General features: G+C 31.2%; 2 protein-coding genes and 1 pseudogene across 2 annotated transcripts; 2 read left to right on the top strand and 1 right to left on the bottom strand.

The window, feature by feature from the left end:
* Positions 1 to 411: 411 nt before the first annotated feature.
* LOC103857353 (blue copper protein) lies at positions 412 to 1,071 on the top strand. The gene has a single exon (XM_009134517.2). The coding sequence runs from the start codon at positions 412 to 414 to the stop codon at positions 1,069 to 1,071; it is 660 nt and encodes a 219-aa protein (XP_009132765.1).
* Positions 1,058 to 6,197, bottom strand: LOC103857354 (annotated as a pseudogene).
* Positions 6,198 to 14,045: 7,848 nt separating this feature from the next.
* On the top strand, positions 14,046 to 20,231 carry LOC103857355 (CLAVATA3/ESR (CLE)-related protein 6). Its single transcript, XM_033287064.1, has one exon. The coding sequence runs from the start codon at positions 18,608 to 18,610 to the stop codon at positions 18,848 to 18,850; it is 243 nt and encodes an 80-aa protein (XP_033142955.1). The 5' UTR covers positions 14,046 to 18,607; the 3' UTR covers positions 18,851 to 20,231.
* The last annotated feature ends 265 nt before the right edge of the window (positions 20,232 to 20,496 follow it).

A 20,496-nucleotide genomic window follows, 5' to 3' on the forward strand; every position in this document is an offset into this window, starting at 1 on the left:
ACTATTACAAAGATTTTAAACCATCTGTCCTAAAAGATCAAAAGAATATATAATTTTATACGGAATAGAATTTTAATTATATAATATAAAAATCTGGAAAGTTGTTTGTAAAGAAATTCATACATTGACTAGGAAACCAAATTATATCAAAATCTCTAATGAATGAGGAAGGAATAAAGGACAAGTTTAACTAACAAAAAATAGAAAATAAAAACAAGAAAGGAAAAAACAAACAATTTCACTAACATATATCCGACGTGGACTAATCAAACATATTAAAATTGCAATCCTAAAACGAATGGGAAGCCTCCATCAAGTACGACTATATATAAACACACACAAATCTATTTGTAGTTCCATCTCTTTCTCATTGTTTTCTACCTCTCGGCAAGTAAAGAATCACAATCAATCATGAAGAACACAATCATGACTTTGTTAATTGTAACATTGTCACTAATCGGATTAGCTCGTTCTGCATCTTTTTACGAGGTTGGAGACACCAACGGATGGACGACAAAGATGGGCCTTGACTATTACAAGACATGGTCTTCTTTAAAGACTTTCTACGTCGGAGATTCCCTCATCTTTCAATACAACAAAGATCTCCACAACGTGATGGAGGTGAGCTTCAAAGATTACGAGTTGTGTAACCCTAATTCAGCTCTGGCCACATATCACTCTGAGTATGAACCGGTTAAGCTTAACAGAACCGGACACTATTACTTCATATGTGGTGTGCCTGGTCACTGTGAATGTGGTCAAAAGCTTGAGGTCCTAGTCATGGCGCCTGCCTCTCTGCAGAATCCTGCCACAACTCAACAAAACAACTCTTCTACTTCTTCTAACCCTAAACCTAATCCTACTATTCCTGATCCTAAACCTAAACCTAATCCTACTAGTCCTGATCCTAAACCAAAGCCTTCACCGCGTTGGGAGGATCCTCTTGTGGTTCTTCCAGTAGATGCTGCAACAATTGCATCACTTCCTCACAATGTAGCCTCAGATCCTTGTGTGTGGAGTGGGTTAAGCTTGCTCTCATTCGTTCTTCTACAAACCCTAGTTTTTCTTTAAGAGTTTTTTTTTTTGTCTTAGAACAATGTTATTTTAGGGTTTTATTTTGAGATTTGTGAGTAGATTTTTTATTATTATTGCTTATAATCTTAATGGTGTTTGGTTTTCTATTACCTTCATGGATATTTCTCCATATAATCACAAATAACTTCTAAATTATGTACTCTTCTTTTTAAGCATCACAGATTTTGTTTATCTGCAAACTGGAATATATAACTTAAGACGTGAGGGTTGTAAGATTTACCCAAGGTCACCCACAAAACTCTTTATAAACCATAAATCCGCTGGTCCAAAAAGACCATCGTAACGAATCTTTTTTCTATTTTTTTGTTATCTAACAGAAGAATGCATCTTCTTGCGTATAAGTTATGGATCTATATATAATCTGAATATTCCTCGTATATATATTCAATAATTGTCTTTGTGTAAGAATGTGACAAGAAAGAGAGCCAGAACCAAACCAACTTTTACTAAAAACTGCACCGGTGGAAGGTTACTCTTTGGCTCGTTTGCTCTGTGATTTACGCTTGGTAACGTCTAGACATCTCTTCCTCAACCTAATCGTCTTTGGAGTAACCTGAAGACATTTAAACCAATAACAATACATGATAAGAAGGCAGAAATAAAACGTTCCTCGTGGTTAGCTGGACTTAGGATTGACGATTAATTAACAATGTTACCTCAATAAGTTCATCTGAGGCAACGTATCCTATAGCTTCCTCAAGTGTCATCTGAATAGAAAAGAAAGATAAGAAGTTTTAGTCAACAAGAAAACGGGTTTCTTGTCTCTTTCGATGTTGTGAGAAAAGTAGAGCTAAAGGGAAAAGGGTACATACGAGGCGAGGTGGAGATAGCTTCACATTCTCGTCTTTGTTAACAGAGCGAATGTTGGTAAGCTCTTTGGCCTTAACCGGGTTAACCTGTAGTTTGCAATGCAAGGAAGCTCATGGTATTTAAGTCAATTTTAAGAGCCAAGAAGGATGAGTCTAACCAACTTACATCAAGATCTGTGTCTCGTGAGTGCTCACCGATAATCATGCCATCGTATGACTGTTAAAATACAACGAAACAGAACAGGATGCAGCATTAGCAAAGGATCAAACGCGCAAAGACCACATAAATGTTCTAACTATGAATAACTAAACCAATAAAGAAACAGAACATGTATATATATATCATAAATAGAAAGGTTCTCACGTCCAGCCCCGGAGACACAAAGAGAGTCCCACGAGCTTCCAAACCCATCAGTGAATGAGCTGTAATAGTTCCATATCCCATCGAAACCTGTGTCATCAAGAAATATAAATTTCAAATATAACTTAATAATGCAGGCACGACTTTTAGGAAACAAAGACTTCGAGTGAAAAGGGATCTCTCCTATTCAACAATCAGACATAAGAAAACAAAATATAGCTATGCATCAAATGGTTAGATATTGAGTTATGGAAAGAGTATGATTTATAAGGGCCAGAAACTAGAGAAAGTAAGCCTACCAAAACTCCTTTCCTAACATTACCAAGTGGACCTCGGTACTTTTCATACTCTGCAGGGACCAAATATACAAATGTTATCAACTAGAGAATGGAACAGATACGGGAGTACAAAAGCTGCATACTCAGGAAAGCACGGTGCATGAATCCTGTTCCACGGGTGTCGCTGCTAAACACACATCTGTATCCAACCAAACCTCTGTAGAAAGCAAGTATCATTTTGTTAAGTTTCTTCAGTGAGTAAAATTTTATGTAAGTATAATAAAAGGAACTGTAAGTCACTAAACCAACCTTGAAGGACAAGTTAATGACAGTCTGGTCCTACCATCATTTCCAGGGACAGGACACATGTCAATAACTTCAGCGCGCCTATGGGAGAGAGATTCTATCACTAATCCTACGTGCTCCTCATTAATCTCAATAGTCACCTCTTCAATTGGCTCAAGCCTTTGTTTATCTTCAGTTTTGTACCTATATCACATAAGTAGAAACTCTCAAAATTAAATCATAAGATAGCAGCAAGTTCAGCCCTCTCGCACGGCACTAGCAACATAAAATAGCAACTACAACTGTATCTCCAACTCTAGCTAAATAGCTCATATAGTATGTGATGCAACAATCATCGAAAAAAGATGGAAACTCACATGACTTTAGGTGGTGAGACGGAGAGCTCAAAACCTTCCCGTCTCATATTCTCAATCAAGATACCTATTAGACACAATGAAAGATTACTTCACCTTGCACGGAGAAATCGATACAGTTTCATGTTTATTTTCCATCATTACAGGTGAAGAAACACTTGACAAAAAAGTGGAAAAGCACAAACCAAGTTGAAGTTCTCCTCTTCCTTGGACTTCAAATGACTCTGACAAGCCTGGAATAACGTTTATGGCAAGATTTGTTTCAGCTTCTGCCATTAGCCGGTCCCCAATTTTCCCTCCGGTTAACTGCCACCATATTAGCAGACCAGAGGTAAATATGAGGCTGCTTCAAGTTTAGAGCCAGAGTACAATGGCTATAGCTACGTCTTAAAAATCAAAACATACTTGTGTGCCATCACGACCAGCCAGAGGAGAGTCATTGACACCAAACGTCATAGATATTGTTGGTGGATCCAGCTCAACTGAAGGGAGCGCCGTTGTGACCTGTAATACCGAAAAAAAGAGGTAGCCATTGGCCATTGAGAAGTTTTGTTGAATTCAAAATTTACTTCTGTATTTTCTAAAAAATAAATAGGGGCGTAGTCTATTTGGATATTACCTCTGCACTAGCCACAGTGTGACCTATTGATGGAGTTGTCAAACCAGCCATACAGATTATATCACCAGCCCCAGCAGCGTCAATTGAAACAATGGTCGTGCCTTTCTTTTTCATTAGCTTCACAACCTGTGAGAAAAGATGTCTGTATCTGCTTTTGATAAGACCAGGGCTGACAAAGCATTTAACCAATGTAAAGACAAACCTTTGCTTCTTCTATTTTCTCAGAGCCTGAATCAGTATTGCGTAGTCCAATGACTTTGTCTCCAACACGGACAACTCCAGAAGATACTCTTCCAGTTAATATTCGTCCTAGATAGTAGTCCTTTTCCATCATTGAAACCTGGTAACTCAGAAGCGAAAAGGCTAGTAAAATTAGTTGCATGTACAATATTGGCCACCCAAGTCCAGAAGTTTTTAATTACCAGCATCAGAAAAGGCGCATCAAGGTCTGCTTTTGGTGGGGGAACATGTTTAACTACAGCATCAAGCAACTGTGACATGTTCCTCGCATCTGCAGGAGGCTCTTTGGTGAAGGTAGAAGATGCCTACCCTTCTTTTGCCGAGGCATAAAGCACAGGGAAGTCTAGTTGTTCCTCTAGCAAAAGAGAGAAGACATAAATAATAATTTAGTCAAAAAAAAAAATTAGTAATCATTTGTAAGTAAATAAGAAACTGATAAAATTAATTACCAGTAGCACCAAGATTTGCAAAAAGATCAAACACCAAACTCTCCACTTCATCACACCTCTCTTCTGATACTGGCATTGGAAAAAAAAAAAAAGATGAGAAAACCTGAAGTTTTAACCAAAAGCAAAAGTGAATGAAGATTCATACCTGAAGGTCGATCAACTTTGTTTAAGAGAAGAATAGGGCGTAGACCATACTTCAAGGCCTTAGCAAGAACAAACTTTGTCTGTGCAAGAGGGCCTTCTCCAGCATCAACAACTAATATAGCTCCTTCAACCATACCAACGACTCGTTCCACCTACATTCCAAATATACCATATATAGTCACAAAGATCTCACCTTATATTCTACTCCACGGAATGTACTAATGCTGGAGGACAACTCATGCTTAATTTTCAGGATAACAAATTGAACATCTATATCTCATGTATCTTATGTGCACTTAGCCACAAAGTAAATGAGATCATACGCCAGCTAGTAACTTAATCTCAGGGGTATATTAACAAAGCCTAAATTTCCAAACAGTACATTAGTAAAAAAATCTGTTAGTTCTTGAAGTGTCTTAAATCTCTGTACATTAGTAAAAAAATCTGTTGGGTCCGGAAATTACTTTGTCTAGAATAAGGATGTTTTTCAAAGGGAAAGGAGTAAGAGATTGTAAATTTATTCATTCACATGATCCATATACAGACCCTAAACGGGTACTTGGCTCGATTCGTTTTTACTAAGTCTTTTTTTTTTGCTTTCTTCAAAGTTGATTCGCGTATACATGAGAATCAATAAAACGCTAGAAGTAACAACTTATACAGAGATCAGACACAAGCCTCCCCACCAAAATCTGCGTGACCAGGTGTGTCTACCATGTTAAGCTCGTTTTCTTTCCAAAACACGGATGTCACCTGTCGGAAAAATTCACATAAAAGAACTTCAGCTGTTATGTTTCATAGTATTAAAAAAAAAACATAACTGAAAGCCTTTACAGACAAAAGAACAGAACAGAAACGGAAAAAAAAAAAAAAAAAAAGTCTTCGGCTTTGTTAGTCTTAGTCTTATATTATACCGAACCATTTTTTCAAAGTGTGAAGTAACCGCTTAGCTCTAGTTCCACGAAAAGGCGATACCTTTGAGGAAATAGTGATGCCACGCTCACGCTCGAGGTTGATTGAATCCATAGCGCGCTCGTGTGGGATGTCGGCTCCACACTGACGGAGAAGCCGGTCCATGAGGGTGGTCTTCCCGTGATCGACATGAGCAATCACAGCCACGTTCCGGAGTCTATTAGGATCGAGGGAGCTGTTAGGAGGAGCTCCGGTGGCAGCAGAGAAGGCTCGCAAGGGAGAGAGAGGTGATGACTGAGAAGAGAAGGATCTTCTTCGAGTGGTGTTTGACCAAAGAGATCGAAGCAGAGGCCCCGCCATCCCCTCTGAACGCGAAATGGTTTTACCAAATCTCAGCTGTTACAAGACAAAGGGTTTATCTCTTTTGATGTTATTTGAAAATTCAGATACGAACTCTTTTAAATTCTCATAATTTTCCGTAAGTTTTCAATTGGCTCTAGATTTTAACCGAACCAGCCTAACCGAAATTTTTGGTTTTCGTTCAGTTTCAGTTTTTAGACTGGTTTAGTTTGGAAAGTTTTTGAAGATATTTTGACTTTTTAGTTTGGTTTTTGGTTTGTTCTGTTTTAAAATCAAAAATCCAATAATATTCTTATTGTATACTTTTTTTGGGAAAACTGTTTTTTTAGAGCAAAAAAATGGTAACTATGTCCCTTTAGACTAATCTATATTTTGTGTCATATTTTCCTATAACACCCTTTAATATTTTTGAAAATAAATTTAATAAATAGTTTTACAAACAAAAAAAAATTGGAAAAATAGTAACTTTTGATAAAATACCTATATGAACTTAGTGATATTTTTTCCAGTTATAAAAAAAGTTAAAATTATAAATTTCATATTATGTTCTAAATAAAGTAGAAATGACATTCTACGAAGTAGAAAACGAAATCCACATTTTTCATTGAATCTACAATGTTTAGAATACGTGATCTACGTAAATAGGAGTATTCTAAAAATATTTAGAATACACATTCCATGCTTAACCTATCGTTCTAAAATCTTTAGAAATCAAAATCTACACATTAATATAAATCTAAAACACGTAGAAACCAACTTCTACAGATTTACTATAAATCTAAAATATGTAGAAATCAAAATCTAAACATTACTATAATTCTAAAAAACTGTAGAAACCGATTTCTACATATTAGTTGTATTCTACGGATAAAATCAGTTCCTAAAAATATGGAAACAAAATATTTGGGAATATTCACTTTTATATTTTGAAAAAAAAAATCGATTTTTTTTTAAAAAATAAAAAAACGAAAAAGGAACAAAAAAACAAAAAAAAAAACGAAAAAGGAATAAAAAATTACAATTTTAAGGGCATTACTGCCATTTTGAAAAAAATTAGTCTAATGGGACATAAAGTAGTATAGATTAGTATAAAGGGACATAGTTATCATTTTTTTGCTCTAAAAAAACAATTTTCCCTACTTTTTTCTAGGCCTTCTCTATAAAACTAAAACCTTCTCTATATTTTAGATAGAAAAATTTATGCCACCAAAAAATAGAAATAGAAGTAATTCCAACAAACTGATATATAGGAAAGACGAATTAGAGTTGACTCAACTAGATGCTACCAATGCATTGGCGATAGTGTGGTTCCTCATTTGGATCTTAGCTAAACAATCCTAATCTGGATGCTATAGTTTCTACTGATTAGAATTGATAAGATTTTGCTTTATTTCTATTCGCTGTTACTATTTATTTGGTTTATTAGGTAAAGTATTTATTTTAGTTTTGGATTTTATAAACATATAGATGATTATTTTAAGTTAGAATTAAGTTAATTTTGGTTTTCAAATTAATGTATTCAATTTTAGTTTTTTTTTTTTAAACAAAAGCCTTATAGCCTTTTTAGGGCCGAGCCAGATTTTGAAATATAAACACAAAATTTTTGAAGACAGGATCAGCTCAGGCTTAAATAGCAATGGGTTTTGTGGGTTTTGGGCCAGGCCGGATCGGGCAGCCCGATTGACACCCCTAGCTCTACTACCACTCTTGTTCATAAATATGTATTCACTTCCACAACAATCAAAAACTTTACATTCTACTCAAACACTTTCACTTGGCTATTGGCTACTCTCCCACCTAACCATTTGAATCACAAACCATGAGATACAAGATCACAAAAGTGTGTGATTTCATCACACAACCAAGAACAAATTCACCCACATAGACAAATGCGCTAACTTCCCTTACTTTCATCCTCCCAAAATTCTAATACCTTATTTCTGAGCATAAACCATGGATTGATGGTTCATATTAGAACACAACAAACCTTGTAATTTTTGGGACTCTACAAAACTACTTTAAAGTCACTTTCATCCTACATGGCAAAGAAAATATATCTCCAAATTCTCTTTACATTATAACTAATCTTATAACTAAAAGCTTCTTTCTACTCACTCACTTAAGAGGGCAATTAGGTACTCTACAAAATGTCCCTCCAGCCAAAAATATGTTAAGTGATATTTTGAAACTCAGTTATGTGCTAAGAGTGTCATACTGTCATCAACTCTCGGAGCTAAACTAGTTTGTGTTTTATTCTGTAAAACTGCATGTTACGTGTGAATTATGAATTATTCAACATTTTAAAGGTCTGTCTGTTTGAGCCCATAAGCTATGGTAACTTGGCCTATGTATTTTTCTTTTTGGTTGAGATCGCCAGTGCATTTGTGTTATCGCAAATTTTCCTTTCCAAAATCAAATATTATTTTTAAATGATGTGTATGGTGTTCAACTTAAATTTGTTTTCTCCAAACGGCACTATATATTTATTGCGAAAACATATTGCCAATACTTTTGTGATTTGTGATGTATTGGTGACATATACAGATTTAAACTTAAAATTATCTATAAAAAAAAATCAAAAAAAAAAAATAAAGATATTTTTTTTTCATTTTCTTTGGTATAAGCTATTGAAATAATAAAGTTTGCGACTTACAACAGACAACTAGATTTTGACCCGCGCTTGGAAAGCGCGGGTTTTTTTGGATTATATTATAATTCAAAGTCTTATTATAACGAAAAATATAATTTTTAACAGTTATATAATCTACGAATTAGTTTATTTGAGATTTTATATGTACACTTTTACGTAAGTTTCTTTTAGACATGAGAATTATATCCGGATCAAAAAAATAAACCGAACCGATCCGAAAATATATGTTTAGTTCAGGTCCAGAGAAGATAACCTATTGGGTTTTTTTTCGACCTGCATGTCTTTGTTTGAGTCTGGGTCCTACCCTAGACCTCATAATAAATATGTTGTGTTTATTAGGTATATTTGGATATTTCGAATATGTTTCCGGTATTATGGATATTTTTTAAAAGTTTTTGGTTTACGATTATAGTTTTTGATTTCGGGTAAATTTTCAAAAAAAAAAGGTATTTTTCAGTACATCATGTCAGATTTTAAATTTTTAGGTATTTGAATTTTTTGCTTATTTGTTTGGAGTTTCGAATATTTTTCAGATTTTTTAGATATTTCAAAAATTTTAAGATCCTAAATACCCGAACATATTTGGATTCATTACGTCCATATCAGCTCTAACAACCTTTTGATATAGAGTTTTAACGTTATTGTACAAAAACATGGTTGATGATATTTTTCTGAGTAAATGTATCATAAGGAATAATATTAGGATATGTTAAAAATATTTAAAATATTGTATGGTTAGAATGATTAATGGTATTACCAAAAAAAAATAGTTATACATGACTTCAACAACTTTTTTATATTAGATTTTTTAAGATTCTTTCTCTTTTAATAGTGTTGATTCGTTTTTAAGTGAAAAGTATATAAAAGTATAATATCTAAACCAATAATTTTCAAAATCGTGAATAATCAATACTGATATCGTGAAGTCGGGTTAGCTTTAACAGAACCAATGAATTTTTACATTTTTGTGAAGGTAACATGAATATTCATAAAACTCATTTTTAAATATAAAAATATCTATCAAACTATAGACGGTTGAAATTTTAGTATATGATATGAGATTTTAGTGAAAAAGTTTATATATTGTATGATTACTTTATTATAAAGGAAAGATGAAGTTAAAATGTATACATATATGTCGTGTAACTTCTCTTGCTTTAAATCATATATTATATGATAAAAGTGATACTATAAAACATTAGTTTCAATACTTTTACGATTAAAAATCAAAATGGTAAATATAGTAATAGTAATGATTAGGATTTATGAGTGAGATTTGAATAAATAAAAGAATTAAATAAATTATTGTTAGAGAAATATATGGTAATATATTGTTAGTTTAAATTTAAGGTAAGACCAAAAAATAATAAGTTAAATGAAAAGGTCCAAACAACTTTTATATGTAGATTTTTTAAAACTCCTTCTCTTTTAATAGTATTGATAGTGTCAATAAAGGAAATCAAACGCTTATAATGGTTCTTACTCCATTTTCGAAACCCCGTGTCATCAAATGACTTCTCTTAACAAGAGTTGCAAAAAAGTGCGACATGGTCTCATTGGTATGTGTTGCGCAGTGTCTTATCAAATTTTCCCACTCTTATCAACATTAAAAAAAATCAAGACATGCATCGAGTTACCTATATTTTAGAAAGTCTATCTTTTGTCGGCTCAAAGTCGTGACAATGAATAAGAGTAGACCAAAAGTGGCTCCCTAAGTGTTCAGGTTCAATAATATATCCCACAATTTGCATACTGGATTGATCTGGTCTCTTGAGTTTGTAGGGGCCAAAACTAGAGAACGTGTGAGATATTGTCACTTCGATTTTGAATAAGGTTTAAGATTGCTTTCAGATTGTTTGTAACAATGTCAAACTATTATATTTAACATAACTATATAATTTTATGAAACTAAATCTGTTGTGTATTTTATCTAAGATTTTATTAATATTTTATTTTTAATATAAATATTTCGTGTAGCTATTGATTGGGAATGATTCAGCAAAAAACAGGATGAAATTTCATGTGTGGATTATTTCCGAACTCCAAACTAGTTCATTGGCCACAAAATCTAGTATTTGAAATGGAACTAAAGTTTGAAAGATTATGGATTTCAGTAATCCGAAGATAAACCAAACGAAGTAAAGAAAATTCAGTTGCTTATTTGTTTGAAACTTTTGATAATTAAACTTTAAGATAAATCTGAATCAGATAAGATCTTCATTTATTTTGCTATAATTCGTTTTGTGTAAAAGATTTGTTAGAATTCGTGTCATCAGCTGATGATATATATTAATGGTGTCTCCAGATTCCATGGTCGGTCTTAACTACTAATTTCAGGACCTAATTAGTAAATTGCACTTATCTATATAGATAGCTAGATCATATAAACTACTGGATGTCAAGCTTGATTATTTGACCCCGCGTGCAAAGTCATCAGCTGATACTGAAGAGTCATTCATAGTTGAAACAAACCTACACAAGATCAGCCTACTGCCTACAGTCCACATAAATACTCTTAAAATTTTTCAAACCTTACAACTAATGACTCTAACTGGAACTATTAAAAAGTAATATTTGTTACTTATGTTTTTTTTGAAATTGATAAAAACTAAATTGTTATAAAAAATCCTTAAATATAAGAAAATGACATGAAAATAGGTAAAGATATTATTCTTTGTAAATGGTGTATATAAAAATTCAAAGTTAGTAATTCTGTAAATCCATCACTTTATTATTTATCAAGTCTCTAAAATATGTAATTCATTTTTAAAAATTTTAGCAATATACAAAATTAGGAGTTATATATAATGCTCCCTCTGTTCCTGTATAAGATTTTTAGGTTAAAACACGCATATTAAGAAAATCATTGTTTTGTCTAGAAAATATCATTAAAACTATAAATTAATGTTAATCAACCAATTACAAAATAGATTATTAAATATAATTGATTACACAGTATTTAATAAAGTAAAAAATTACTTACAAAAATAAAAATATCTTATATATTGGAACATCAAAATTCTTTAAAACATCGTACATTTAGGAATACAGGGAGTTTGACGTAGAAGTCTCGGACCAAAATTCACATTAATTCGAATGATCTATGATGAACCAGAAATTCTTGATATAAAGATATGTTCGGTGTTCGACCAAAAAGATAAGTCAGTGACAAACCATACGTTTATTCAGTGTGACAAAACTCAACTTTGATCCTCTAATTTCAAGATAAATCTTTCAGCTGTTAGTTAAAATTCATCATACTCTTTTTTTCCCTTTTCTAAATAAATCGCTTACGGTCTAATCACTCGTGCAGCCTTATCTATTACAACTCAATGGTGTTATCAAATAACAATGTTTGTAACTATCTTTGAATTATTCCTAGACATTAATGTATTAAGCGGAGACACATCGCCGGTGTGGGTCCCCGTTTAATCGTCACTGCCGAAAAGACAATATTTAAGTTAAAATAAAAGAAAGGAAAACATGAAAGGCGCACGTGGCCACTAGATTTTGCCCCCTGAATCATGATTCTTCGAGTCACATGAACATCACTTTAACTCTTTAAGAGAGTTTAACCGTTTGTTTTAACGCCATCTGATTTCGCTTTATCAATAAAGTTTTTTTGGTGTAACGCTCTATCAATAGTTATGGTTCTATTCATAAAGTATCATTATATTAGTTGGAGCATAGAGATAGATGTTATGTAAAGTATCTATATTTGGCGCCGTCATTGCACGATGTAACGTATCTTCTTAATTTATTATGCATCCATTCTCTTGACATTTATATAATATATATATGTGGTGATAACTGATAAGTGATAACCGCGGTTTGTCCCCATTAACAGACGGCTAGCTATTTTAAGTTTTCGGAGATCAGCTGTGCTGATCACATTAGACCAGTTGTAGGTTAGCCGGTAAAGTATCTTTTTAGTTATGTATTTTTTAACTATGTTGTTTACGATCTTAATAACCGGGTCACATAAGAGTTATCTTCTTGTGATTAAAATTTTGTATGTACCAAGGCTTTTCTCGAGTGAGGACATGACCTTTTGATGTCAAAAAGAAACCTTCAAACTAAAATTGTAAGAAAAAACTATCAACCAACACACAGTAATAAAAATATCGTCACATTCATTTTAGTACCCAAGAAATTATTTAACATTAAAAGTTATCAACAAAAGATTTGTTAACAAAATTAACTACATATTTCTTAGTATATTAATCATCAAAATTGTAAACTATAATTCATTGGATGAATGATGTCGTGTTTGAATCATCGAAGTTTGGAAAAAGCGCGTTCATTTACCAAGTGAATTGTGGTCTGTATTTTTCAAATCAAAATATAATGTTCATAAAATAGGAGATGTTTGTAAACATTAAATTAACAATACTTATAGATGATTAACATATAATGTTCTTAATATATTAATATATTCATCTTTAAACCTTCAACCTAAAATTGAATGACCTTTTGATGTCAAGAAAGACATTCAACCTAAAATTGTAAGAAAAAACTATCGACCAACACTCACTCAGTAATAAAAATATCTCACATTCATTTTAGTACACAAATAAATATTTAACACTAAAAATTCTCAACAAAAGATTTGTTAACAAAATTAACTATATATTTCTTATATTATATCATTAAAATCGTAAACTATAATTCATTGGATGAATGATGTCGTGTGTGCATCATCGGAGTTTGGAAAAAGCGAGTGTATCGTTGTATGAATTGTGCTCTGTATTTTTCAAATAAAAATATAACGTTCTTAAAATATGAGATTTTGTAAATATTAAATTAAGAATATTGATACAAGATTAATTTGTTGCAAATTTTTAATTGAGATGTTTATATTACAAATATAGTTCAGAATATAGACTCTATGATAGCACTAAAAAAAACTATGTTACAAATATAGACTCTAAAAATTAAAATGATCAAAAATTAACTATATATTTCTTATATTATATCATTAAAATCGTAAACTATAATTCATTGGATGAATGATGTCGTGTGTGCATCATCGGAGTTTGGAAAAAGCGAGTGTATCGTTGTATGAATTGTGCTCTGTATTTTTCAAATAAAAATATAACGTTCTTAAAATATGAGATTTTGTAAATATTAAATTAAGAATATTGATACAAGATTAATTTGTTGCAAATTTTTAATTGAGATGTTTATATTACAAATATAGTTCAGAATATAGACTCTATGATAGCACTAAAAAAAATTATGTTACAAATATAGACTCTAAAAATTAAAATGATCAAAATGTTTCATTAAAAAGGTAAATATACACTTATACTCGTAGGGTTAACTAATCTATACCTTATAGTTTAGAGTTAAGGGGTGGGGATTTGGGATTAAGATTTAAAATTTTATAAATTAAAAAATAAATATTAAAAATTTGAAAATAAAAATTTTTAAAATAGTTTCAAAAAGTATTTTCAAATTACAAAAAGAAAATTTGAATAAAAAAAATAAAACAAATTCGAAAAAAATAAAAAAAAATTTATAAAAAAGTTGGAATTTGAAAACATATAATCTAAACTATATAAAAAATATTTTTTTTATATATCTAGGGTATCAGGATCATTTTACCTATTAAATAAAATATTTTGATCATTTTCCTCCTTGTGGTCTATTTTTGTGATCAAAATTTGAAAATTGTCTATTTAGTAGAATTGCCCTTCGTAATATATATGGTATAGTTTTGCAAACTAGAAAAAGCGGATCAAAAACTGTATTACCTCACCAAACTTTTTGTTTAGAGTCTACATGCATTCTATTTTAAATTACAATATATATACAAAAGTTAGTTATTTTTATCAGAAGTTAAAAGGTGATTAAAACTAAATAATGGAATCTAGTACTAAGGTGCCTTCTTAGGTTTTGGAAGGACAAATAAAGTTTTGAAGGGGCATTGTCACTTTCATGCATATGCTTTACTTTTCTTAATCACTAAAAGTTATTCTTATCACATTAAAATTTACGGATACTAATGATGGAAATAATAAAAAAATATCATCAAGAAAATGTAGCACTTTGAATCATAAAACATACCTCAAAAGTGAGATGGTAACCTAAGATGTCATATGTGCACTGATCGATGGACCTGAATTAAAATTTCACTCACACAAATATCAATTTCTTTTCACCAGTAGCACTTTGATCTTAGCTCAACATTAAATTTAAGTCTGGCACTTATATTATGGCCTTGTATAATACACAAATAATTCTTTCAGTTTCCTAGTAGGAGCCAACGACTGATGGTCATACATACATACCATAACAAATATATTTGTCCACCAGTTCATACATTTTCTCGTTTTATTATAAATATATATAAATGTTATGTATTTTAAAATACTTTTTAATTAACGAAAGCACACACTTAGATCAGAGTTATGTTAACTTGGTTTTATGAAGGATTTTACTGCAAATAATCTTTTGACATGAATTAATCAATCACTACGTCTACGTGACACTTGGTTGAATCTTGAACTGGTCAAAAATCGTATTTAGTCTCACGGTTTGGTTCTCAAAATATATACTCCATATATCACGGCTGAAAGTGGAAACCCAAACCAAAGAGTGGAGAAGACTGATCGTCACAACTCACAGGCTCGCAGCAATATTTCTGCTAGTTGAAAGTAAACATATGTGTTGTGGACTTCATTTTTATCTTTCTGCTAGTTGAAAGAATTCAACTATCAACAATTCATGTAGTATTTTTTTTTTTTTCAACAGCTTCATTGGAAGCATTCAACAGTTGAGAAAATAATAATTCAAAAAGCTCTTTGTAAATGCTGTAAGAGAATAGTCAAATAGAATTTAAGGGTATCAAATTTACTGACTTGTAATCTAGTCATGCAGCTATATTGGCTTTTCTCCAGCACCATCTTAAACTATTTTATGATTGTTGACATAATTCTTCTCGGATTATTCTGTTGTGTTACATTAAAATAATCCACACATACTTTTGTCGCCGTTGGTTACTTTATCTTTATCAGTTATAAAATTAATGTTTATAACCGAATAAAAGTGAAAGTGGATAAACTTTGTTGGGACCTACTGAGCATGTGAATATAAGTCGGTCCGACATAATATTCCATGTGGACAATACGTATATTTGTCGACCTTTTGACCTTCAATTATTATAGTATATCATTTGTTTTACTTCAAAATTAACTCTCTTTTTTTGAAACTGTACTTCCAAATTAACTTTTATTTTTCCATTTTAGTAAAAGGAAGTGAAAGCATTTTTATATTTCCATAAGTAAACTACAAGAATGCATAGAAACACCAAAATTAGTTGGCAGAAAAGTTTCATTATTAGAAATTCAATCAGTACACCAACTGAGTCAGACTCAATAAATATTCTTTTAGCAAATAAACCCTTAGGTCCATAGCTTATATTACATTGATGAAACATGAAAATAAAAGGTTACAACACCATATACATGTTTTTTTTAACAACCATATACATGTGTTGGACACGAACAGAGATCAAATGGGTTTTAGATAATTTGTCGGCCATGTTAACTGAAAGAAAAAATAATACCTCCCACATTTTGTCACTTGTATTCTTTTTCGACGTGATCCGGCAGAATAAATGTTTCTTAGTCACTCTTTTACATGGCTTTTTGCTGTTCAACGTATAGTCTCTATTATGAGAACTTACCAGCAATTTCAGATATTCATATTCTCTATTTTGCTGTTCAACGTATAGTCTTTTTGCTGTTCCACGCATATGTGAGGAAATCTACAACAAGATAGTAAGAGAAGAACATCATCTTGCTTCTGCTCGAGCTCGTGATCAACAAGAAACAGTTAGGTTTCTTGTTTGTCGTGATAACCAAACAGTGTATGTTGAGTGTACTCGTCATTTACAACAAACTGTCTCTGAAACAACCAACAACTCAGAAACGCAACATAGAACGGAGAACATGATTCTTAGGCGTTGTATGCTCTGCTCTCACTCTGGAAGAATAGGTCATATGATAAGTGTAGCGTAATAAACACTCAATATTTTTTTCTTTTCAAAATAGCATTACCTAAGGGTAACTTAATTGAATTATAAACTTTAAGGTAATATTATGTATTCTTACACAGACGATTAAAAAATTATTTTAAGTGTTTTTGAATAATTTCCATTAATTATTTTCCGCGTAAACCGCAATTCATCGGGAAATAGAAAAAAAATTGACTTCCGTTGGGAATCTATCATGAACACGAAAAAGATCCGAAAAGTGAAATTTTCGACAGATTATTTCCGTTGGGAATTTTTAATACATATTTACCCCAAAATTTATTAGTGTATATATCTCTCTAAGAACATACAAACGCCCCCCCCCCCTCCCTCTCTCTCTCTCTCTCTCTCTCTCTCTCTCTCTCTCTCTCTCTCTCTCTCTCTCTCTCTCTCTCTCTCTCTCTCTCTCTCTCTCTCTCTCTCTCTCTCTCACCATTATCTCCCAGATCTGAATCTCTCTCTCCTTAAATCATTCCAAATTATGTAAATTTCATTTTAATAGAGATTGTTAGACAAAAACTTTGTTAGGTTGTTGGTTTAAGTGACTTGGAAGTTAGTTTTAGAGATTTCAGATTTAGATTTAAGATTGAATCGTAGTTTAAGATTTTTGTTGCTTGTGTTTGATTTTGTTAGTTCTAAGAAAGATATTTATTGTTAGTGTAAATATTTATCAGTTTAATTTTTTTTTTGTTTATCAAATTTTAAAAATGTTTTTCAATATAAACTTTTTGTACATTTTCTATTAATTATGGTATTTTAAAGATTATTTTTCCAAACGTTTTACTGTATATAAATGTTAACTTTATAACAAGAACTTATTATGTTTAAAAATGTTTAAAACTATTTTTTATAATTTTCTACAAGTTAGTAATAATATATTAGAAACGTTTTTCCTTTTTAAGTATATTTTTAAATTTTAAAAGATTGATTTTATTGTTAAGTTTACCAGTTAGCAATAGTATATTAAAAAAACATTTTTCAAATGTTCTTAACTTGTTTTTTAATATTTCAGTTATTACAATATATTTTTTATACTTTCAAATATTTTTTAAAAAATATTTAAAATATTTTTACTTCTTACTAAAAACAGTTTAAAAATTTCTTATTAAAAGCATATTTATAATTTGTTAGTTTAGGATTTTTTATAGATTAAGAATATAGACTATAATTATTTTGAATTTTTTTTTATAAACTCTATTTTCGGTATATTTTATTAACAATATTACTATTTTATTTTATTTTAAAAAAATAGAAAAATGTATTTAGTTTTTGGTGAATTTTCAAAATTTTCTACGAAAAATTTCTGAGAAATACTTCTGGCACACTAAATTCATTAGAAATTTATTTTAAAAGAATTTAACGAATTCCGGGCAAAAAAAATTACTGACTGTAATTGTTCGTCAGGAACCATCAAATTTTTTTTTTTGCAGAATTCCCAACTAATTTTTTTTTTCGACGCCCTAATCCTAAAATGTTCTCCGTCGAAAACCGGCAGTTTCTTGTAATATCTGGACTAGTTGACATTTATTATGTTATCCTAGTGAACCTTATGTCGAACATTTATTAGTTCTATATGTTAACCATACCTATATCGGTACATGTAAAGTAAATTCCTAATGGCCCTTGAAATATAGATTCTCATTCCTTTTATTGTGTTACATCAGTTGAATAACCCAAAAAATTATCGTAATTAGTGTCTTTTGCGTGTGCGTGCATGAGTTTTATAATCCAAAATTTTTGAGTCGGATTTGGCTTTCATTTTATTGTGGATCCCATCGTGTTCTCTCCACTGACCCAACCTACTCAGTCCTTAACATGTTCTCATATTTTGTGTCTCTCATTATCTATAAATAGAAATATCTCACTGCAACAAGTCATCATATCTCTCTCAAGTCTCAACTTCAACTCATTTTGCAATTTCTCTCTTTCTCTTTCTCTTTCACAATCTCTTACAAACCCCACAAGCTACCTTTCTTCTCCTTAATCACCTGTTATGGCGAATTTAATCCTTAAGCGAACTCTTATCATGCTCCTAATCATATTTTCATCACCAATCTCTCAGGCTCGAATCCTTCAGGCAGATCGCGTCGCAAACATGGGAAATATAGATAGTCAGGTTCTCCTACTTGAGCTCGGGTTTGATCTCTCCAAGTTCAAAGGTTATAACGACGAGAGGAGGTTTTTAGTGGATTCGGACAGGGTTTCACCGGGAGGACCGGACCCGCAACATCATTGAATGGCCGTTACGGAAATGATACTTTAACGGCGATCCAAGCACAAATAATTGTGACTGGTCTATGCAAGTCATTGGATATCACTACTTATATGCTTTTTTCTCTTTTTAACTTCATAAATCTTACGTACAGTTTTGTTGTATCAAGGTAATAGTATTCTCGTACCTAGCTCCTTACAATACATCGAACTTTGTTTTCCTGTATGTTTTCCTGTGTCTACAATGAGTTACATTTTATGTAACTACAATTGGCTTATAAAGAATGTTCCCCGGTCTTTTCTCGTTTGAGTTTTACTTTTTCATTTATAGGGAAAAACGAAAGGTAGATGAGTTTTAGAATAATAATGATTGTAATTAGCACTTCGAAATGCGTATGATCAAAATAATACTTTTAATTTAATGATTTGATGGTCAAACTATTCATTTAAAAAAATATAATATATTAACAAAACTGCAATAACCAGTGTAAGGAAAATTTTTTAAGCTTACTCAAATGATATTATGTGATATTAATGATTCAAGAGAAACGCCAGAAAATTATGTATTTATTGATTTAATAGCATACCTAATGTAAAATATTATATTTTTTTCTAAAATAAAGTTATATGGAAACGGCTTTGCTCCAAAACCCTACTCTATTTTAGAATAGAAAATAAAGTAACGAACAAACAAAATGCATATTCTATTTATGTAGTAAACTTATCTTTTATTTCATTATGGAGTAGAAAGTAAAATGCGGTAAAACATTTTTTTTTATCACAAACACTATTTAAAAAAAAAAATAGAGACTGAAAATGCTTTAAATGGCTTTATAAGAGCATGTACTATTTGTATTACATTATTTTCATCCTACTATATAATGTCGAGCTTTGAGTTTTACATGATACTGGATACATTCCTGTAGCTAATGTGAAATTTATTTGGTGAATACATATTTTAAGGTTTCACAAATGAATGTTTGCGTATAAGAAGTGCTGTCATCAACTACATATTTCTATTTGTATAAAGTAACCGATAATAAACAAGACTATTACATTATGGAAACAGTTTAGTGCACTCTTAAAATATAGAGTTTCGCCGACATCAACTACAGTGTTGGAAATTTGAGAGGTTCAAATTGTAAAACTATGAACTTAATAAATTGACATATGCTCTAACAAAAATATTATTCTCGACGCGCGCATATATGTATTATGTTGACTTCATTTAAAAACGTACTTATTTATCAATTGTTGATATATATTCTCGACTTGACATCCTCGACTTGACATTCTCATATCAGTCGAGAACTTACTTTCACCCGTTGAAACCTTGGAATATTAATGCTTCGTGACCTATATATGACGACAAGAATGGTAAGTAAGAAAAATTTAAGGTGAGTGTATTGAATATATTTAAAAAGTTGATTTTTGAACTTAAACTTCAAAAATGTGTTCTTAGTCTAGTGGTTCATTTAGGAGGAAAATAATTTCATGCAGACAATCCGGGTTATCCCCTTGATACCGGCCACATTTTTTTCTCAAAAAAAAAAAAAGATTTCTCAAAACTTCCAGCTAATCTTAATATATATTTACACATAAACAAACTTTCAGCTTACATAAAAAATATAATGGATGTTAAACATATATATTAAAATAACATATTTTGTA

Source organism: Brassica rapa, chromosome A03 (assembly GCF_000309985.2).
Source record: "Brassica rapa cultivar Chiifu-401-42 chromosome A03, CAAS_Brap_v3.01, whole genome shotgun sequence".
Taxonomy (NCBI): domain Eukaryota; kingdom Viridiplantae; phylum Streptophyta; class Magnoliopsida; order Brassicales; family Brassicaceae; genus Brassica; species Brassica rapa.

Coding starts and splice junctions, on each gene's coding strand:
- LOC103857355 (XM_033287064.1), top strand. CDS start 18,608: ATGGCGAATTTAATCCTTAAGCGAACTCTTATCATGCTCCTAATCATA.
- LOC103857353 (XM_009134517.2), top strand. CDS start 412: ATGAAGAACACAATCATGACTTTGTTAATTGTAACATTGTCACTAATC.